We start from the raw sequence: 23,602 nt of genomic DNA on the forward strand, positions 1-23,602 counted from the left end.
AAGCGGGATTCCCCTCTGTGGTCTGCAGCCTCTAGCCCCTACTCTGGGTGCTGGCCCTGTCTATACAGCGCTCACCTGGATGAAGTTCCAGCACCTGTACAGGCTGCTCTTGACCTTGTCACAGTCCAGGAGCTGGGGCATCTGGCTCTTAGAGTTTTCTAGCAGGCAGCGGGTGTCAGGGAGGAGCGTGGTGGTCCCCAGGGTGCCAGGTGGAGTAAGCCTTCTTTGGTGTAGTAGGCAAGCTGTGTAGAAAGCAAGTCACAGGGGAATAGGAGTGAGAGTCAGGAGCGAGACCTTAGGAAGAAGCCGGCTTCACCACTACTGTCTCAATACTGCAGTCCTAGTCAGCACCCCAGTCCTGTCACTCATGCCATATGCTCAGCTCACAGAGAGTCCTGCTCCAGAAAGCCTCCCGGGCTTCCTGAGCCTGGATACAGAGTCCCCAGAGTGACTCTCTGGTGTTTTTCTAAGTATATCCAGTCCATGTTTGAGGACATAGTCTTCTGTCCAGTAATGTGGGGGAGAAGGAATAGATGAAGAAGCTGGATGTCTGATTTCTAAATGGTTCCACTCTCAGCTGGCTGGGCCACCTTGAACAAGTGACTTAACCTCTCCGAGTTTCCATTTCCTCCTCACTTAGAAAGGGGGATTGACTACATCTACCCTGCTGCAAAAGGCTCCAAGAGGCAATTCACTGAAGAAGAAACAGGCATTAAACCATACTCAACCTCACAGGTACTCAAAGAAACAAAAATTTAAACTGAGATACCACATTTTAAAAAAGAAATTAGGTTGGATGCTGTGGCTTACATCTGTAATCCCAGCATTTTGGGAGGCTGAGGCAGGTGGATCACTTGAAGCCAGAAGTTTGAGACTAGCCTGACCAACATGGCCAGACTCTGTCTCTTCTAAAACTACAAAAATTAGCCAGGTGTGATGGTGCACACCTATAATCTTAGCTACTCAGGAGGCTGAGGCAGGAGAATTGCTTGAATCTGGGAGGTGGAAGTTGCAGTGAACCAAGATCACACCACTGCACTCCAACCTGGGCACTAGAGCCAGGCTCCACTTCAAAAAACAAACAAACAAAACTAAAAAACCTGAAACTAAAATAAGAGATTATTCACATTTTGGTGACAAGTCTAAGATAGGCCTTCTCACTGTTGAGTTGGAGGGAGGGTAGATTACTAAAACATTTCAAAAAGGAGATTCTAGGTGTACACTTTGTGCTTTTAAAATGTTTGTGGCCTTTTATCCAATTAATCCACTTATATGCTCAAAGACAGGAATAGAGGACATAAAAGTGGCCAACAAACACATGAAAAAATGCTCATTACTAATCATCAGAGAAGTGCAAATGAAAACCACAATGAGATACCATCTCACACCAGGATGGCTATTTTTGTTGTTGTTGTTGTTTTGAGATGGAGTCTTGCTGTGTCACCCAGGCTAGACTACAGTGGCTCAATCTCAGCTCACTGCAACCTCCGCCTCCCAGTTTCAAGCGATTCTCCTATCTTAGCCTCCTGAGTAGCTGGAATTACAGGTGCCTGCCACCATGCCTGGCTAATTTTTGTATTTTTAGTAGAGACAGGGTTTCACCATGTTGGCCAGGCTGACCTTGAACTCCTGACCTCATGATCCACCCACTGGCTGCAGTGGGCCCAGAGCCCAAGACCCACACTCTGTCCTTGAGCCAAGGAAGAAGGGACCTTAGGGTGGGGAAAGGTGCATTGGACTACCCTCAGGCTGTCTGAGACCAGCCCTGTGGCCTCCACCTTTCATTCTGCTGCACCTGTCACATGTAGACCGAATGTGGAAGCAGCAGTGGCAACCCCTGATCCTGCCAATCTCCACCAACAAGGTGGACCCAAGGGCCAGACCCCACTGCAATGCCTAAATCAGCCCCTGAAGCAGAAACAGGGTGGGAACTGATGCTCCGCCCCATCTCAGTGGCTGCAGCGTACTCAGCGCTTGTGACCAGCGCCCTGAACATGAGTCAAAGAGGAGGGGACCCTAGGAAGGGAGAGCGGTGCACTCAGCAACCACTCTGGAACCAGCCCTGCCAGCCTGTGCTGGGGGCTCAACCTGAAAATGGTGCAGGGCCAGAGTGGTGGCAACCCAGAGCCTACCTGAGGCACCAGGAGTGAGGCTCCCTGGTCCAGATGCAACCAGGCACCTAATTCAGGTGGTCAGCTCTGCAGCTGCAGTAGGGTGAGAACCGGTCAGCCCCATCCCTGAGGCTGCACAGTGCTCAGCGCCTGGACCCTGCGCTCTGGGTGGGGTGTTTACCAATTTTACATAAACCGAATGAAAATACCAAGGTTTTAACATTTTTGCATGACGTGCTGTCTTTCACTATTGTGATGACATTTAAAAAAATTGTATAATGGAGTGAAAAAACAGTACCTCCTCTAGATATCAAAATGTGCTATTAATTTTTACAATTAATTGTTTACTAACAGCTGAAAATACAGATAAATGCATGAAACAGAGTAGGAAATCTAGAAATACTAAAATTCTGTAAGATATATGTAAGAATTGATAATGTTAACCGTTATGAGTAGGAAATAATGAATTATTAATGAAAAAAATGCCAGCTGTTTGAAAAAAACCTAGTGAAATTTTATGTCATAAACATGAGTTTCTGATGGAATACAGATTGAAATTTCTACATATGCAAATAAGAAAAGTACCAGAAGAAAACACAAACAAATGCTAATTTTACGGGCATATTTTATGTTGTCAAAGGCCTTCCTAAGAATGACCTCACAAACAGGGATTCTGAAGGTTAATTTAGCAAACTAAAAATTAAAACTGCGTTTCAGGAAAAAAAATTAACAAAATAAAGGAGAACATACATAAAAAATATTTACTATATTACATATATATACATATTCAGATGAAAAGTATGTTTTGATTTAACAAGAAATTTATATTATTATTATTTTTGAGATGGAGTGTCACTTCTTTGCCCAAGTTGGAGTGCAATGGCACAATCTTGGCTCACTGCAACCTCTGCCTTCTGTGGTTAAGCAATTCTCCTACCTCAGCCTCCCAAGTAGCTGGGATTACAGGCCTGTGCCAGCACACACAGTTAATTTTTGTATTTTTAGTAGAGATGGGTTTCACCGTATTGGTCAGGATCATCTCAAACTTCTTACCTCAAGTGATCTGCTGCCTCAGCCTCCCAAAATTCTGGGATTACAGGTGTGAGCCATTGTGCCCCGCCTATATTCTTTATTATGGATCTTATGATATACATATTACTGATATGTATAACATATATATTACAGATATAATATGTTATATATATCAGTTATATATTATATATATATTAGATGAAAAGTTATATGTATGTTAGATAGATGTATTTTTCATCTAATGTGTCTAATATTAGATGAAAAATACATCTTCATTTTACAGGGAATTCTTTCAAATCAAATAATCAAAAACTCTAAAACTGGGAAAAGTCCTTATTTGCAGATGTACAATTTAATTTATGTACACAGGAAAACATCCCTTGCATTTCTGGTATAAGGATTTAAAAGAGGAAAGAAACTGTTTTTTAACCATAATATTTCTGAGAATGTTTTATACTGTTGCTTAAAGTCCAAGTTGCTGATGACTTTTCAAATAGATAATTTGGTGGCAAGTACTACATTTCAAAAATGTGTATGCCCTTTACCTGTCAACTCCATTATACTAAAATACTCTTTGGAAATAGAAATATATGCATTTTATTTTTCACAGCACTTATTTTATAAAAAATCCATAGAATGGATTCTAGAAATAAATTCAGTTGAATCCATAGGATGGAATAATATGTGACCATTGAAGGTGACAGTAAATATAGAAGTACGTTGATGTGCAAAGATGTATTCTGTTGTAGCCAGTGATGAAAAAAAATAGTTTGATTATACAAATACACAAACATACTATGGTCTTGTTTTACCAAAAAATATTTACAAAATATCATCAAATTTGTGGTTTCTGATCATTCACATTTTAAGCAAAGTTTTTTATCCTTTTTTTAATCTGTGAGTGCTGCATTGAACATGTACAAAATTAAAGTAAATGTTTATTATTAATGGAATAATCTTTGGGAAGAGAGAAATATGAATCTTGCACAGATATAAATGATTTCACACTTTCTATTTTTTAACATTATTATTACTGTTTGTGTTGTTTTCTTTTTTAAGTTTTTAGCCTCTTCAGAAATAAAACTGAAATGTATTTATCTGTGTTTCCAAATGTTATTATGGATATATTTTATTTTTGTACATATATTTTACTTATATGTAGTTTCATTCAACTTATGGAATAATTAATCATTTCATTTTAATTGTATTCTTTAAAAATAACAAATATAATTACTATTGTAAAAATATTGCTTTATAGGAGTTAACTTAAAAATATTGAACTCATCAATTGTATTTATCCATTCTTTCATTTCATTTATTCATCAAACTTAGCTTGAGTACCTGTTATGTAGCAGAGTACCTGTATGTAACATGTTCTGCTATTTCTCAAGAGCCTTCCATTTTTAAAATCTTTTTGTTTACCTGCCATGCCAGCAGAAGCTGAGAGATTTAAAATGGGAATATTAGGACATAATCTCATTGAAACATCATCTCCCACCTTTCAAACAAAAGCATTTCTGAAGTTAGTAAATAGCAGAAGATAACCTTTAACTGCCCTTTCAAAAGTTTATCAGTCTTAAATACTAGTATTAATTATTGGGAGGTGTTATTTGTATATATTTTGTAAAAATAAGTATTGAATAACATGAGCTATAAATATTCATTTAAATTATGAGGCTTTTTTGGCTTCACATTGTTTGAAAATCAAAGAATTAATTTGTTTTTAAAATGTATTATCGTTATTAACTGGCTATTTTGTCCTTTCATTGATAAAAATTCTTCTTTATGTTAATGCTCTTTACTTTTTGGTGTATTTTTAGAAAGGGTCATACTGGTTGTTCCTTTCTGTGTATAATGCTTCTTTTAGAAGTTCTTGTAAAGCAGGCCTGGTGGTAATAAAATATCTGAGTGCTTGCTTGTTCCTAAAAGATTTTATTTTTCCTTCAAATGTAAAGCTTAAATTGGCAGGATATGAAATTCTGGGCTGAAAGTTCTGTTGATTAAGTATATTGAATATTGGCCCCCACTCTCTTCTAGCTTGTAGGGTTTCCATTGAGAGATCTGCTGTAAGCCTAATAGGCTTACCTTTATGGGTAACTTGATCTTTCTCTCTGGCTGCCCTTAATACTTTCTCCTTCGTTTCGATCTTGGTGAATCTAACAATTATGTGCCTTGGGGTTGGTCTTCTTGAGGAATATCTTTGTGGTGTTCTCTGTATTGCCTGGGGTTGAATAGTGTCCTGCTTTGCTAAATTAGGAAAATTTTCCTGGATAATGTCCTGGAGAGTATTTTCCAGCTTGAATTGATTCTCTCCGTCACATTCAGGTACACCAATCAAGCGTATATTAGGTCTTTTCACATAGTCCCATATTGCTTGGAGACTTTGCTCATTCCTTTTTATCCTTTTTTCTCTATTCTTGTCTTGTTGTTTTGTTTCATTAAGTTGATCTTCGACCTCTGATACCCTTTCTTCTGCTTGATCCATTCGGCTGTTTAAGCTTGTACATATTTCACTAAGTTCTCGTGTTGTATTTTTCAACTCCATAAGTTCATTTGTATTCCTCTCTATATTGCCTATTCTTTTCAACATTTCATCTAACCTTTTTTCCAAGTTCTTAGTTTCTTTACACTGGGTTAGAACAAGTTCCTTTAACTCCCAGAAGTTTCTTATCATCCACCTTTTAAAGCCTACTTCAGATAATGGAACACAGTCCTTTTCCATCAGGGCTTGTTTCGTTACTGATGAGTCCTTTTCCATCAGGGCTTGTTCAGTTGCTGATGAGCCCTTTTCCATCAGGGCTTGTTCCGTTGCTGATGAGTCCTTTTCCATCAGGGCTTGTTCCATTGCTGATGGGTTTTGATTTTGAGTATACTCGGCCTTCTTAAGCTGTTTTTTTCCCTTCATTGTAGATGAACCGCCTTTCTAATTAGGTTTCTGAGTCAATGTCCAACTTATTGATTCCCAGTGCTGGGATCTGAGCAACCCACTATGGCAGCCTAAATAGCAGTGATAAGACTGATGGTGCTCTTCTGCCCGGAAATCTCTGGTCTGGCTTCCCTCTTGAGTCCGCAACAAGTGGCTCTGACTTCCTGGAGCTCCAAACTCTGGTCAGTAGGGGAAGCAGTCCCGTTGGCTCTGCATGAAGAGCTGCTGCACCAAGATGCCAGCAAAACCGCTGCGGTGGCCACAAGAGTTGCGCTGGCGACCCGTGGGGCTCCTCCACTGGGAATCGGCTGATCGGTGAATGACGAAAATTCGTCTAAAAGTGTGGCGTCGTCTTGTTCTCTGGGCTTTCACTGGGAGCTACAATCCTGAGCTGTTAGTAGTCGGCCATCTTGGATCGATCTGCTCCCAGTTAATATCAAATGGCAGCAACTCTAAATTTAAATCGACCAAATCTCCCAATCAAAAGATACAGACAAAATCTAACGGTATATCCAAAGATATACATAGACTCAAAATAAGGGGTTGGAAAAAAAAACGTACCAACCAAATGGAGAGCAAAAATAAATAAATAAAAAGCAGAGTTGCAATTTTCACATTTGACAAAATAGATTTCAAAGCTACAAGGATACAAGGGCAAAAGGATTAATGTAATAATAAGAGATCTTAACACCCAGATACATAAGACCCATAATGAGATTTAGATTCAACGAGACAGAAAATTGATAACTATATCCAGGACTGGAACTAAGATCCAGAACAAATAAACTCAATAGAGATCTCCATTTTAAACATACAAAATATACATTATCCACAAAATCTAATGATATATCTAAAGATATACAAAGACTCAAAACAAGGGGATGGAAAAAACTCACCAACCAAATGGAGAGCAAAAATAAATAAATAAAAAGCAGGAGTTGCAATTCTCATACTTAATAAAATAGATTTCAGAGCTACAAGGACGCAAGGGTAAAAAGATTAATGCAACAATAAAAGATCTTAACACCCAGATACATAAGACACATAATAAGATTTAGATTCAACGAGACAACAAATTGATAATGATAACCAGAACTTGAACTCAGAGCCAGAACAAATAAACACAATAGAGGTCTCCATTTTAAACACATAAAATATGCATTAACCACTTTAAACACTCAAAATATTGGTCGGCCATTATTGAAACCCATTTTAGAAATGAAGTAATATTCCTTTTTCCCTCTTTTTCTTTTTTTCCCCTTCTTTTTCTCTTTTTCCCTCAAAAACAAAAAAAAAAATACCACCCCACCCCAGCACTCCCTACCCCCCAGAAAAAGAAAAAAAATAAAATAAAATGTATTATTGTTATTTCAGGGCTCTTTCCCCATAGTACCTTTAAGAACTAAAATGTATTTAAGTGCCAGTTATATGCCTAGAACTGCCTTAGACCTGCTGAGTATATCATATTCTACTTAGTATAAGGTCTCATGGATAGTGTGATGCCACATTGTTGTATATATCAATATGATAATTTTTAAAATGCTACCAATTATGAATTATAAGCAGCATTCCAATGTCATAGGTGTTTAAAATGTGACCTACTCTTTAAGTGATCCTGCAAAGTAGGTATAATTGTATCATTTTACTTAATTAAAATGTTTTTGTTAAGTAGTACTAATAGTGATAATTATAATATCTGGCTGGATGCAGTGGCTTACATCTGTAATCCCAGAACTTTGGGAGGCTGAGGTGGGAGGATCACTTGATGCCAGGAGTTTGAGACCAGCCTGGGAAACAAAGTGAGAGTCTTATTCTACCAAAATTTTTAAATGAATAGCTGGGCATGCTGGTGCACATCTGTAGTCCCAGCTACTCCGGAGGCTGGGGATGGAGGATCACTTGAGCTCAGGAGTTCCAGGCTACAGTGAGGTATGATTACACCATTGCTCTCCATCCTGGACAAAAGAGTGAGACCTTGTCTCACAAAAAAAAAAAATCTAACAATTATTGAGTTGTTGTTGTCATAGGAAATATTCTGTATACTTTAGTTTCTCATATAAGCATCACAATTGTGATAGCTACTATTGTCATCTTTACTTGATTAATGAGGAAGTTGTGGCAAAGAAAGGCAAAGCAATAGTTGGTAACAGAGTTTAAATTAGGACTCAAGCCTTCTAGTTGAACTGAATCCAAAGACTGAGCTTATTCTATTCAAATAGGCTGCTGATTTCATCAGGTAGTGAGCAATAAGAGCTAAAAATATTGAACTTTCTTCAAAAAAAATTTTGTTTTGAAAACAGAGGAAAGCATGCTATTAAATGTTTACAATTGAAAGCTTGTATATTTTGAGATATTGCACTACAATTTTCCAGAAAGTCTTCTTACTCTCATAGAACTCCTCTACATTGGGCCTGTGAACATGGCCATGTGGAAGAGGTCACTCTTCTGCTAAACAGAAATTGCGAGGTTGACAGCCATGACAGTGAAGACAGGATGCTTTGGATGCTGGTATATAGTAGCCAACTCTTTCAGCATGACATGGATTTGATTTACATATGTAGAATTAGAGTAAATTTATCTCATTTAAGTAAAACTAGTTGAGAAAACCTGTGGAATGTGTATTTTGAATTCTTAGAACTTACAATTTATTTCTTAATCTAATCTGGACAGGCCGGGAATTGCCAGCATTATAATCATGCCAGTATTCTTCTGAAGCAAAATGCTAATCCAAATCTTTGGGATATATTCAAACACACTCCTCTCTTTAGAAATACTTCTTTTCTATCATGCAGATATTGAAACATCAGACCAGGTAGGGATCAATCAACTTTATTTTCAAAAGATTTCTTTTGACATTGCCATAGGTAAGAGTCAATTTTTCACAGTTGGAAGCTTAAGCATTCCCTGAATACAAATGCAAATTAAGTTATTTTGAAATGACTTAATTGTCTAAGACTTTATTTTAAATATGGATTTTTTTAAATTTTTTATTGCATTTTAGGTTTGGGGGTACATGAGCAGAGCATGCAAGACAGTTGCGTAGGTACACACATGGCAGTGCCCTTTGCTTTTCTTCTCCCCTTCACCCACATTTGGCATTTCTCCCCAGGCTATCCCTCCCCACTTCCCCCTCCCACAGGCCCTCCCCCTTTCCCCCCAATAGACCCCAGTGTTTAGTACTCCCCTTTCTGTGTCCATGTGTTCTCATTTTTCATCACCCACCTATGAGTGAGAATATGCGGTGTTTCATTTTCTGTTCTTGTGTCAGTTTGCTGAGGATGATGTTCAGATTCATCCATGTCCCTACAAACGACACAAACTCATCATTTCTGATTGCTGCATAATATTCCATGGTGTATATGTGCCACATTTTTCCAATCCAGTCTATTATCAATGGGCATTTGGGTTGATTCCAGGTCTTTGCTATTGTAAACAGTGCTGCAATGAACATTCCTGTACATGTGTCCTTATAGTAGAACGATTTATAGTCTTTTGGATATATACCCAGTAATGGGATTGCTGGGTCAAATGGAATTTCAATTTCTAAGGCCTTGAGGAATCGCCACACTGTCTTCCACAATGGTTGAACTAATTTACACTCCCACCAACAGTGTAAAAGTGTTCCTTTTTCTCCACATCCTCTCCAGCATCTGTTGTCTCCAGATTTTTTAATGATCGCCATTCTAACTGGCGTGAGATGGTATCTCAATGTGGTTTTGATTTGCATCTCTCTGATGACCAGTGACGATGAGCATTTTTTCATATGATTGTTGGCCTCATATATGTCTTCTTTCGTAAAGTATCTGTTCATATCCTTTGCCCACTTTTGAGTGGGCTTGTTTGTTTTTTTCCTGTAAGTCTGCTTGAGTTCTTTGTAAATTCTGGATATCAGCCCTTTGTCAGATGGGTAGACTGCGAAAATCTTTTCCCATTCTGTTGGTTGCCGATCCACTCTAGTGACTGTTTCCTTTGCCGTGCAGAAGCTGTGGAGTTTCATTAGGTCCCATTTGTCTATTTTGGCTTTTGTTGCCAATGCTTTTGGTGTTTTGTTCATGAAGTCCTTCCCTACTCCTATGTCCTGGATAGTTTTGCCTACATTTCCTTCTAGGGTTTTTATGGTGCCAGGTCTTATGCTTAAGTCTTTAATCCATCTGGAGTTAATTTTAGTGTAAGGTGTCAGGAAGGGGTCCAGTTTCTGCTTTCTGCACATGGCTAGCCAGTTTTCCCAACACTATTTGTTAAACATGGAATCCTTTCCCCATTGCTTGTTTTTGTCAGGTTTATCAAAGATTGTATAGTTGTATGTATGTTGTGTTGCCCTCAGTGCCTCTGTTTTGTTCCATTGGTCTATATCTCTGTTTTGGTACCTGTACCATGCTGTTTTGATTACTGTAGCCTTGTAGTATAGTTTGAAGTCCGGTAGTGTGATGCCCCCCACTGTGTTCTTTTTGCTTAGAATTGACTTCGCTATGCGGGCTCTCTTTTGGTTCCATATGAAGTTCATGGTGGTTTTTTCCAGTTCTGTGAAGAAAGTCAATGGTAGCTTGATGGGGATAGCGTTGATTCTGTAAATTACTTTGGGCAGTATAGCCCTTTTCACAATATTAATTCTTCCTAACCATGAACATGGAATGTTTATCCATCTGTTTGTGTCCTCTCTGATTTCATTCAGCAGTGGTTTGTAGTTCTCCTTGAAGAGGTCCCTTACGTTCCTTGTGAGTTGTAATCCAAGGTATTTTATTCTTTTTGTAGCAATTGAGAATGGCAGTTCGTTCTTGATTTGGCTTTCTTTAAGTCTGTTATTGGTGTAGACGAATGCTTGTGATTTTTGCACATTGATTTTACATCCTGAGACTTTACTGAAGTTGCTTATCAGTTTCAGGAGTTTTTGGGCTGAGGCGATGGGGTCTTCTAGGTATACTATCATGTCGTCTGCAAATAGAGACAATTTGGCTTCCACCTTTCCTATTTGAATACCCTTTATTTCTTTTTCTTGCCTGATTGCTCTGGCTAGAACTTCCAGTACTATATTGAATAGGAGTGGTGAAAGAGGGCATCCTTGTCTAGTGCCAGATTTCAAAGGGAATGCTTCCAGTTTTTGCCCATTCAGTATGATATTGGCTGTTGGTTTGTCATAAATAGCTTTTATTGCTTTCAGATACCTTCCATCGATACCGAGTTTATTGAGGGTTTTTAGAATAAAGGGCTGTTTAATTTTGTCAAATGCCTTCTCTGCGTCAATTGAGATAATCATGTGGTTTTTGTTTTTGGTTCTGTTTATGTGGTGAATTACGCTTATAGACTTGCGTATGTTGAACCAGCCTTGCATCCACGGGATGAATCCTACTTGATCATGATGAATAAGTTTTTTGATTTGCTGTTGCAATCGGCTTGCCAATATTTTATTGAAGATTTTTGCATCTCTGTTCATCATAAATATTGGCCTGAAGTTTTCTTTTCTCATTGGGTCTCTGCCGGGTTTTGGTATCAGAATGATGTTGGTCTCATAAAATGATTTGGGAAGGATTCCTTCTTTTTGGATTGTTTGAAATAGTTTTAGAAGGAATGGTACCAGCTCCTCATGTGTCTGGTGGAATTCGGCTGTGAACCCGTCTGGACCTGGGCTTTTTTTGTGTGGTAGGCTATTAATTGCTGCCTCAACTTCTGACCTTGTTATTGGTCTATTCATAGTTTCAGCTTCCTCCTGGTTTAGGCTTGGGAGGACACAGGAGTCCAGGAATTTATCCATTTCTTCCAGGTTTACTAGTTTATGTGCATAGAGTTGTTTGTAATATTCTCTGATGATGGTCTGAATTTCTGTGGAATCTGTGGTGATTTCCCCTTTATCATTTTTTATTGCATCTATTTGGTTGTTCTCTCTTTTCTTTTTAATCAATCTGGCTAGTGGTCTGTCTATTTTGTTGATCTTTTCAAAAAACCAGCTCTTGGTTTTATTGATTTTTTGAAGGGTTTTTCCTGTCTCAATCTCCTTCAGCTCAGCTCTGATCTTAGTTATTTCTTGTCTTCTGCTGGGTTTTGAGTTTTTTTGATCTTGCTCCTCTAGCTCTTTCAATGTTGACGATAGGGTGTCAATTTTGGATCTCTCCATTCTCCTCATATGGGCACTTATTGCTATATACTTTCCTCTAGAGACTGCTTTAAATGTGTCCCAGAGGTTCTGGCACGTTGTGTCTTCGTTCTCATTGGTTTCGAAGAACTTCTTTATTTCTGCCTTCATTTCATTGTTTACCCAGTCAACATTCAAGAGCCAGTTGTTCAGTTTCCATGAAGCTGTGTGGTTCTGGGTTGGTTTCTGAATTCTGAGTTCTACCTTGATTGCACTATGATCTGAGAGGCTGTTTTTAATGATTTCAGTTGTTTTGCATTTGTTGAGCAGTGCTTTACTTCCAATTATGTGGTCAATTTTAGAGTAGGTGTGATGTGGTGCTGAGAAGAATGTGTATTCTGTGGATTTGGGGTGGAGAGTTCTGTAAATGTCTATCAGGTTTGCTTGCTCCAGGTCTGAGTTCAAGCCCTGGATATCCTTGTTGATTTTCTGTCTGGTTGATCTGTCTAGTATTGACAGTGGAGTGTTAAAGTCTCCCACTATTATTTTGTGGGAGTCTAAGTCCTTTTGTAAGTCATTAAGAACTTGCCTTATGTATCTGGGTGCTCCTGCATTGGGTCCATGTATGTTTAGGATCGTTAGCTCTTCTTGTTGTATCGATCCTTTTACCATTATGTAATGGCCTTCTTTGTCTCTTTTGATCTTTTTTGCTTTAAAGTCTATTTTATCAGAGATGAGATTTGCAACTCCTGCTTTTTTTTCTTTCCGTTTGCTTGGTAAATCTTCCTCCATCCCTTTATTTTGAGCCTTTGTGTATCCTTGCATGTGAGATGGGTTTCCTGTATACAGCACACTGATGGGTTTTGGATTTTTATCCAATTTGCCAGTCTGTGTCTTTTGATTGGTGCATTTAGTCCATTTACATTTAGGGTTAATATTGTTATGTGTGAATTTGATACTGCCATTTTGATGCTAAGTGGTGATTTTGCCTGTTAGTTGTTGTAGATTCTTCATTATGTCGATGCTCTTTAGCATTCAGTGTGATTTTGGAATGGCTGGTACTGGTTGATCCTTTCTATGTGTAGTGCCTCTTTTAGGAGCTCTTGTAAAGCAGGCCTGGTGGTGACAAAATCTCTGAGTACTTGCTTGTTCGCAAAGGATTTTATTTTTCCTTCACTTCTGAAGCTCAGTTTGGCTGGATATGAAATTCTGGGTTGAAAGTTCTTTTCTTTAAGAATGTTGAATATTGGCCCCCACTCTCTTCTGGCTTGTAGTGTTTCTGCCGAGAGATCTGCTGTGAGTCTGATGGGCTTCCCTTTGTGGGTGACCCGATCTTTCTCTCTGGCTGCCCTTATTATTCTCTCCTTTATTTCAACCCTGTTGAATCTGACGATTATGTGCCTTGGGGTTGCTCTTCTTGCGGAATATCTTTGTGGTCTTCTCTGTATTTCCTGCAATTGAGTGTTGGCCTGTCTTGCTAGGTGGGGGAAGTTTTCCTGGATGATGTCCTGAAGAGTATTTTCCAGCTTGGATTCATTCTCTTCGTCCCCTTCTGGTACACCTATGAAACGTAGGTTAGGTCTTTTCACATAGTCCCACATTTCTTGGAGACTTTGTTCATTCCTTTTTGCGCTTTTTTCTCTAATCTTGGTTTCTCATTTTATTTCATTGAGTTGGTCTTCGACTTCAGATATTCTTTCTTCTGCTTGGTCGATTCGGCTATTGAAACTTGTGCATGCTTCGCGAAGTTCTCGTATTGTGTTTTTCAGCTCCTTTAATTCATTCATATTCCTCTCTAAGTTATCCATTCTTGTTATCATTTCCTCGAATCTTTTTTCAAATCTTTTTTCAAGGTTCTTAGTTTCTTTGCATTGATTTAATACATGATCTTTTAGCTCACAAAAGTTTGTCATTATCCATCTTCTGAAGTCTAATTCTGTCATTTTGTCACAGTCATTCTCTGTCCAGCTTTGTTCCCTTGTTGGGGAGGAGTTTTGGTCTTTTCTAGGAGGCGAGGTGTTCTGGTTTCGGGTGTTTTCCTCCTTTTTGCGCTGGTTTCTTCCCATCTTTGTGGATTTGTCCGCTGGTCGTCTGCGTAGTTGCTGACTTTTCGATTGGGTCTCTGAGTGGACACCCAGAATGTTGATGATGAAGTATTTCTGTTGCTTGGTTTTCCTTCTACCAGTCTAGCCCCTTCGCTGTACGACTGCTGAGGTCCGCTCCAGACCCTGCTTGTCTGGGGTGCACCTCTAGCTGCTGTGGCACAGCGAGGGATGCTACCAGTTTCTTTTTCTGCTCTCTTTGTCCCAGGATGATGCCTGCCTAATGTCAGTCTTTTGGATATAGAGGGGTCAGGGAGCTGCTTGAGGAGACAGTTTGTACTTTATAGGGGCTTAATTGCTGAGCTGTGAGCTCTGTTGTTCATTCAGGGCTGTTAGGCTGCTATGTTTGATTCTGCTGCAACAGAGCTCATTAAAAAAACCCTTTTTTTTCTCAAATGCTCTGTGTTGAGGGGTTTGGGCCTTATTTTTGGATGTCCATTGAGGTCCTGCCCAGCTAGGACGCAGACTAGCCACTGTTTGCCTGCCGAGGCTCCGCCCTGCTGTCGTGAGGCTCGCCCTGGCTCTGCTGTTCTGCTGTGTTTTCTGCCATGCCCTCCGGCAGAGTCTCTCTGTTGTAGCGGGTTGCCTTGGCAATGGGAGGTCCGTCAGCAGTGGGCGTGTATCTCAGTAGGGATGGGTTGCCTCGGCAATGGCTGGCTGCGTCAGCAATGGGCGTGTATCTCAGTTGGGGCGGGTTGCCTCGGTAATGTTGGACGCCCCTCCCCCACAGAGCATCTCGGGCCGTCTGCACGGGGCTTGTTTGAGATTGCGGTTTTGTTTGTCCCACTAGGCCACCCCTAACGCTCTGTCTCTGCAATCCCCTGGGCTGGCCCACTGTCCAAGTCTAGCTCAGTCTCAAGTCCAGCCCTCTCACGTCTCCGGTTGCCGGTTCAACAGGGCACCCGGAGAAGCACGCCCTGTGGGGAGCGCTGGGCAGGGCCTGCCACCGCCACCCCGGCTGCTGGCTTCTCCAGGAGGAGGTTCTGCCTGGCGTCCCGCATCTCCTCTTCACTTGGGAATTTCCCCGTTTCATGGGCAACAAAGATCAGTCTGGAAATGCAGCTCAGACTCACCTCTCCGCGGACACAACGCAAGCTCCAATCCTGGGTTGTTCTCACAGCGCCATCTTGAGTCTAAGTTCTGGATACTTTTAAAGACACATTAAAGGGCACAGTTTTAAAAATGCTCTTTGGAAAATAATTCTTTCAATTTTTTTCTATGCAGCGTTATGATTTTTTTCCTAATTAGCATAAAACAACACAGGAAAGAAAATACGCCCTGGAAATAAGCTTTATCTTAAAACTCAAACAAAACTAAAGCAACTTACAATAATTAGACATCGTGCTGCTGATGATGATTTTTCTAAAATACTGATGTATTATCTCTCAATGGCAAGGCTTAAGAGGGAAAAATGGGCAGGGAAAGGGAGAGCAGTCAGAAATATTCAAGTCAGTTGGAAATTAGGTAATGAGGAAAAAATGTCAAGAAGAGTTTGGTTTGTTTGTTTGTTTAGTTTGTTGTTCTTCCAGTTTATGTGTTGAGACAAGGTTCTCTTTACCTTTGGGTCTAATAATTTTTGGTTTGCAAAAAAGAGTAAATTGAAACTTGCCTGGAGATTAATTTTAGGAGGACTGTGAGGAAACCAGATTGGCAGTGAATACGTGGTGACAAGGTGAGAAACACTTCTGCAGAATGTGGAACAAATTATTAACTGACTTATTACTCAGCCTGGCAGAAACAGCCACTTAGATGAGAGTCTAAATTCTCCTCTCAAATCTAGAATGCTCAAATCTAGAATGTCTTGGTGGGAAGGTGGAAGATAAGAAGCTTATAAATAGCAAAATTAAGTTGGGTTTTGAATATACTTGTTATACCCATGCCCAGGAAAATTAACTGGAGTTTTAATAAATGACTCTATCTCTTACTCTTTTCTCTTTTTGGCCACATGTCCAACTGATAAAGGGAATTAGCCATGTGGGTGAGAGATGGGACTGAAGTGATTGTCTGCTGCACTAATTCTCAGAATTGTGCATTATAGTGACCTGAGGACATTTTGTTAAAAGTCTAAAATTGTAGGCTTTCCCCTGAAGATTTTGATGTAATAGATCTAATAAGGCCTGAATGTGTTTAAATTTTTTTTTGAAGTTGAGCACAGTGGCATGTTTCTGTAGTCCAAGCTTGAGCAACATAGTGAGACTCTTGTCTCTAACAATAATAACAGCAACAACCAAACAAACAAAAAACCTCAAGGTTCAGAAACACTTTTGAAATCCTACCATTAATCATTCACTGCCATTCAGAGTGTCTTTAGAAATTTGCTTATGGGTAATCTTTCAATAAGTAGGGGCTGACCTTTTCATGATTTCATGTCCCTTTGTCACCATGTGGGTGATTATGTGTTAACATATGTCCATTACAAGTTGGGTTTTATCAATTACAATAGTAGCAAATCCTAAACATTTTTTTCACTTGAAGATGTATGATAAATTATCTCAGTATATCTGTTAAATTTCTAGAGCTTTAACATAATCAGGATGTCAGTTTTAAACACTGAAATTCATAAAGTTAATAAGAATACAGATAGAAATTCTTTTAATAATTTAGTTTTAGCAGTCCTATAAACAAATTATCCATTTGGTTAACAATCTGGGAAAATTCTATACAAATAAATTTTTAATGAATAAATGTTTGAAAAATTCTGGAAGCAAGTATTAATGAGTCTTTTTAGTAATTTTATTATCTATGAGGGCCTGGTACTTTGGTAAAACATATTGTGGGAATTCACTAAGGGCAGTGGTAAAAATATTAAGAAAAAAATATTAGAGAAAGTTATAGCATATAGTCACAAACCTTGGAGGGCCAAGAAATTTGTATAGTTTTAGTAGATGTTTCAGGTGAAGGCAGCCTAAATCTCCTTTACTGTTAGTTAATAAGAAAAGCAAATGGCTAGGCTATGTGGGGGAGTTTATCTGAATAACTTGTTTACTTATGTGGTCTTAAAACTAACCTTTGAGCCAGATGGCCTTCTCACGGGGAAGTTGGCCAGGGAGATTACCCTCTAATGGTGTTTGCTTTGGTCTCAGAACCTGGCCTTTAATCTTTCTGTACTTACAGCTTAACTCATACTGTTAACCTAGAGCCTCTGTTATTAAACCTGTACTGAATAAATAGGGAGAGGGTGAACTAGTCAGGGTCATGTAGTTGTGATCTCTCTCTGTGAGTGGCTCATGACTCCCTACCTCACTCATTTACTGGCAATTTGTATCTGACTGCATTTTTTCATCTGTAATGCACAGAAATGGTAACTCCCATACTAGCAAGTAATTTGACTGTTTGCCCCCAGGGGGATGGCTTGTTAGCCAGTGATGCATTGGACTCTCTGAAAGGTGAGGCACAGCTGCGAGGGAGAAAAGCAAAGGCTAAAGTCATGAGAACAGCCAGTCTGCTCCCTTTGAGGAATCAAGCAGCTCTAGGAGCAGATTCACCAGCAGCATAATTCATAGCCAAGCAAGGAAGTTGCCTGTGTGACTTCCAGGTGGATGGCTGCTTAGCCAATGACAGATAAGACTCTCTGAAAGGTGAGAGCAACTTAAAACAGGCACAGCTATGGGGAGGCCATTAAAGGCTTAAGTCATAGCAAAAGCCAATCTGCTTTCATGAAAAAACAAAACAGCACTAGAAGCAGATTCACCTACAGCATAATTTACAGCCAAGCAAGTAAGTTGCCTGTGTGCCCCCAGGTGAATGGCTGGTTATCCAATGATGAGTAAGACTCTCTGAAAGATGAGAGCAACCTGAGACTGGCACAGTCACAGGGAGGCTAGCAAAGGCTAAAGTTATAGCAAAAGCCAGACTGTTCTCATGAAGGAAATAAGAAGTTCCAGGAGCAGATACACAGGCAAGGTAACTCTCAGGCAAGCAAGTAAGTTGCCTGTTTGTCCCCAATTGGATGGCTTGTTATTTTAAAATAAAGAGCAAACTTACCATAGCTTAAATAAAATTTGTTTGGCACATTTTAGTATTGCATTCTTTCAAACAAAACAGGTCATAAGGTTGGTTTCAAAACTCAACCATGGTTTTTTGATTCTGAGTAACACATAGTAAGCATATTTCATCCTTATCTATCATTGAAGGCAGCTATTAATTATTGAGAGAATACACTGAGCAGCTATCTAAAGCCTACGCAAAATAAAGAGCAGTCAAATTGGAGAAAACCAGAATTTGGAGTCAACCACACTAGTGGTGAGTTTACTATGCTGTGTTTTTCCCTTTCAGTAACTCCCTGGCCTGGACCCAACACACCCTGAAACATGGAAGTGGGAATTAGTATGAATAGAGAAAGCTCCAGAAGACCCTCTGGTGGCTGGGCATGGTGGCTGATGCACATAATCCTAGCACTTTGGGAGGCTAAGGCAAGCAGATTATGAGGTCAGGAGATTGAGACCATACTGGCCAACATAGTGAAACCCCATCTCTACTAAAATAGAAAAAATTAGCCAGGCATGGTGGTGCACATGTCTAATTCCAGATACTCAGGAGGCTGAGGCAGGTGCTTGAACTGGAAAGGTGGATGTTGCAGTGAGCCAAGATTGCGTCACTGCACACCAGCCTAACGACAGAGTGAGACTCCATCTCAAAACAGCAACAACAACAAACCCTTTGGTTCTGACTTGTGGGGTAGGAGTGTCCTATAGTAACAGCGCCACAGCAAGGGACACATATTATTGCTCTGAGGAAGGATAACCTTTATCTCCAGCAATAGGAGTGGTAGTTTCCAGGGGATGGGCAAATCCCTGTTTCATTCTTATGTCTCTGCCCTCCTGCTGCTTGACCTTGGATGAAGCATCAGTAATAGAAAGTGTACAATGGAAAAGGATCATGAAATCTTCAGTTTTCTGGACAGAAAATACTGGGGATAAAAAACAACAGATAAATTTGCTTATAAACTCTTGGCCTCACCCCTGAGCTTTGTTTTCATGAAGCTGGCCCTAAATATTATACTAAGAACTCTGAAAACAAAAATAAGACATAGACCACCACCAAAATCTCAGACCAGCCCCTGGGTGTAGAAAACGCAGAAAGACATAAATAGCATTTCAAAGACTTTGAAAATGGAACTAACACTAAAACCACAAGCCTTGAAAGGCTAGGGAGAACTTGGGGCCTGAGTTCACCACGTTGATTGCCTGCTAAACTAAATGTCAACATTTCTCTTAGGTTTTAACCAAGACTCAGACAATCATAACATAATATTTAAAATGTTTAGAACACAATTTAGAATTTCTCTGTATAAGAAGAAGCTGGAAAATATTTAATGTTATGGGAGAAAATAATCAGCATGTACCAAAACCCAGATGACATAGAAATCAGAATTATCTGACAAGGACTTTAAAACCGCTATTATAAAAATGATACAGTAGTAAAGGCAAACACTCTTTTTTAAATAAATAGGATGATAGCAATTCTCAACAAAGTCATAGATAAAAATAATAGCAAAATATATTTTACCACTAAAAATTAAAATATGGAAATTAGAAAAACCTCATTATTATTGAAAAGTTTCAACAGCAGAATAGAGAAGACAAAGTAGAAGATAACTAAACTTGAAGATAGAGAATTAGAAATTATCCATTTCAAACAGTGTAGAGAAAATTAGAAAAAAAATTAGCCATATCCCAAGGACCTGTGGGCCAGTACCAAAAGTTTTAACATTCATACTATTGGTGCTCTAGAAGGAGAAGAAAAATAGTGTGGTGAGAAAAAATATTTGAGATATATAATGGCTAAAATTATCTCATTTGGTAAAACATATAAATCAATACTTTAATACACTCAGTAACTAATAATTAATAGCTTTAATATACTCAATACCTCCCAAACAGGATAAATTTAAATAAATCCAAGGTCAGATACATCATAATCAAAAAGCTGGAAACCAAACACAAAGAAAAGTTTGTGAAATTAGAGAAATATATGTACTACTTAGAGCAGAATGGTGATTTGAATGATTGTGAAAATCTCATTTGAATCCATGGTGTCTAGGGGAAGTGTAAATGCTGAAAAGAAAAGAACCATCTCCCTAGAATTCTATATCCCATGAAAATATTCTTTAAGAATTAAGATCAAAAACTATATACAAAGTGGAGGAAAACTAAGATAATTCATTATCTGAAGACCTGATCAAAAATAATTGTGAAAGAAAATTTCCGCAACAAAGGAAAATTTGATTAAAAGCTCAAAACAACTTGAAAAAGTCAAGAAACAGAAATGATAAATAAGTGAATAAACATAATAGACTATATATAACTCTCCTCTTCAGTTTTAGAATATGTTTCACAGTTGAAAGAAAAATTAAAATATTTTTGAAAAGGTTCTCAATATTTGTAGGTATAATATATGTCAGTATAACATAAGATATGCATGGTGGCTCATTCCTGTAAGTAATCTCACCACTTTGGAAGGCTGAGGCCGGTGGATCACTTGAGGTCAAGAATTTGAAACCAGCTTGACCAACATGGCTAAACCTCCTGAGTTTAAGCAATTCTTCTGCCTCAGCCTTCTGAGTAGCTGGGATTACAGGCTCTTGCCATCATGCCCAGCAAATTTTTCATACTTTTAATAGAAATGGGTTTTCACTATGTTCGCCAGCCTGGTCTCAAACACTTGACCTCATGATCTGCCCATCTCAACCTCCCAAAGCCCTGGGATTTTATGCATGAGCTACCACACATGGCTGAGCTTGCCAACTTTTTAATTGGAACTACACCATGGTTTCTTCTTGTCCTCAGGCATCAAGAGTTGGACTGGAACTACACCATTAGTATATTGGTCAGCTCAAGCTACTATAACAAAGTACCACAGACTGTGTGGCTTAAAAAATAGTAATTTATTTCTCACAGTTCCAGAGGCAGAAAAGTCCAAGATTAAGGTGCCAGCTGATTTTGTTCCCCAGTGAGAGCTCCCTTCCTGGCTTGTAGATGGTGACTGTCTTCCTGTGTTCTCACATTGTAGAGAGAGAAAAAGAGAAAAGAAGCATGCTTTATGGCATTTCTTCTTATAACAGTACTAATGTCAGCATAAGGGCCCATCCTCATGACCTTATCTAACCCTAATTACTTTGTAAAGGCCCCATTTCCAAATATCATCACATTGCGGATTAGGAATTCAACATCAATTTGGGGAGATAGAACTGAGTCCAGTCCATAAAAATGCATTTTGCTGTTTATTAGACCTTTGAATTTGGACTAGGACTACACCAACCACCCTTGTGAGTCTCCAACTTGCTGACTGCATCTTGGACTTGTATAAACAGAAGATAAATACATCCCATTTGTTCTGGATATGTTTTTCCCAAGAAACTTACCTAAAACATAAAGGTATATTTAGATTGAAAGTAAAAGAATGAAAAAGATATGCCATGTAAATGCCAATCAAAATAAAACTAGATAGAGTGGTTATATAAACACCACAGATAATAAAATTCAGGACAAGTATAATTACCAAGGAGAAACATAAGAATTGCATACTGTAAAAAGGGGTAATTCTCCAACAAGATGAACTAATTTAAAACATATAGATGCAAATAACAGTTCTGAAATTCAGGATGCAAAAACTGACAAACTGAACTGAAAACTAAGTAAGTTCACTATTACAGTTGGGCACTTCAACATTCCTTCTTTTTGGTGATCAGCAGAACTATCAGACAGAATATCTGAGAATTTAGGGTAACTGAATAGCACCATACACCAATCAAATCTAATAAATATTTATACAACACTAACAAGGAAATAACACACTTCTTTGGGGGAAAGAACCTTGATTTATCACTTAGGCTGAAGTTCAGTGAACTGAATATAGCTCACAGCAGCCTCAAAACCCTGTGCTCAAATAATCCTCTTGCCTCAGCCTTCCAAGTAGCTATGACTTCAGGTGCACACCACCATTACTGGCTAATTTAAAATTTATTATTATTATTATTTTAGAGAGGAAGTCTTGTTTTATTCCCAGCCTGCTCTCAAACTTCCTAGGCTCAAGAAATCTTCCAACTTTGGCATTCCAAAACATTGGGATTACAAGCATAAGTCACTGTACCTTGTCAGAACACAAAATCCTTTTACATGTGTATAGAATATTCAACAAAATATATCATGAGTTGTAAAATAAATGTTAACACAGTAAAATAATTTAAATCGAAGTATGTTCTCTGACTTAATGGAATTAAATTAGTAATTAATGGAAGAAAGAGAAAAGGAACATCTTCAAACACTGGGAGTTGAGTCAAAGACAAGCTTTCAAGGCAAATACAGAAATATTTTAGCCCTAATAAAAATAAAAATACTGCATATCAAAATTTGAACTCTGTAGCAAATGCAGTGGTTAAAGGTACAGTTATATCATGAAGTGCTTATATTAGAATAAAATACGTGTCTAAAATTAACATCCAAGATTTTCATCTAAAGAAATTAGAAAAAAGGTAAACGCAAAACAAGAATAAGGAAGGGTTAATAACAAAGATAAGAGCAGAAACAAACTTAAGAACATAAAACGATGGAGGAAATTAATGACATTCCAAGCTTATTTTTTAAAAAGAGTAATAAAAGTAAAACGCCATGCATCAAACTGATAAAATAAAACTCAACATGAAAAAAACTTGTGATTATTAGAAATGAAAAGTTGGCTATCACTACAGATATCATATTACTGTATTAATAATAATTCTATTATTCTATTAAAAGAATAAGAAAACAAACAGCTTACTGTATATAAGTTAGCTAATCTAGATTAAGTGAAACAATTGTTTCCAAGGTATTTCTCTTATGATTGGAACGGATTTTTATCTTCAAAATTCACTCAAGCCAATATAAGTGCTCACATAGCTACTTTTAAAAAATTGAATTCATGTTTAAACTTTTCCGAAAAAGAAGTTTCTAGGCCTAGATGGTTTTACTGGCAAAATACAACAAACATTTAAAAGCCAATTTTATGATATTCTTTTCTAAAGAATAAAAGAAAGAAAACACCCCAACTGATTTTATGATGGGAAAATTGCCCCAGTAACGAAAATAGATACAGAAAGAAGAAAGAAAGAAAAAGTGCAGATACTTACATTTTGTGAAGAAAGAAACAAACATCCTCTACAAATGTGAATAAATTACATACATCATGGCCAAACTCGGTTTATTGTGAGAATGCAAATTTAATTCATTTCTCAAAAATCAACATAACCCACGACTTAACTGTCTAAAGAAGAAAAACAACATGATGTTATCAATTAATAAAAAAATGAATTTGACAAAATTTAACTTCATTCATGATAAAACCAACTAACCAGCCAACCAACCAGCCAGCCAACCAAACTTCCCCT

General features: G+C 38.4%; 1 protein-coding gene across 5 annotated transcripts in view; it reads right to left on the reverse strand.

The window, feature by feature from the left end:
* LOC128929677 (uncharacterized) overlaps positions 1–23,602 on the reverse strand; it is a 71,680-nt gene that overhangs the window by 2,539 nt on the left and 45,539 nt on the right. For 4 of the 5 annotated variants that reach the window (XM_054245272.2, XM_078348388.1, XM_078348386.1 and 1 more), the window contains exons 2-3: positions 15,312–15,385; positions 76–242 (exon numbers count right to left, since the gene is read on the reverse strand). In XM_054245272.2, coding sequence (XP_054101247.2) covers positions 76–242; positions 15,312–15,385 — 241 coding nt within the window. Of the gene's footprint in view, positions 1–75; positions 243–15,311; positions 15,386–21,501; positions 22,693–23,602 lie in introns of those variants that run through there. The other variant, XM_078348387.1, reaches the window with a different exon arrangement.

The sequence above is a fragment of the Callithrix jacchus genome, chromosome 14 (genome assembly GCF_049354715.1).
Source record: "Callithrix jacchus isolate 240 chromosome 14, calJac240_pri, whole genome shotgun sequence".
In the NCBI taxonomy this organism is placed as follows: Eukaryota; Metazoa; Chordata; class Mammalia; order Primates; family Cebidae; genus Callithrix; species Callithrix jacchus.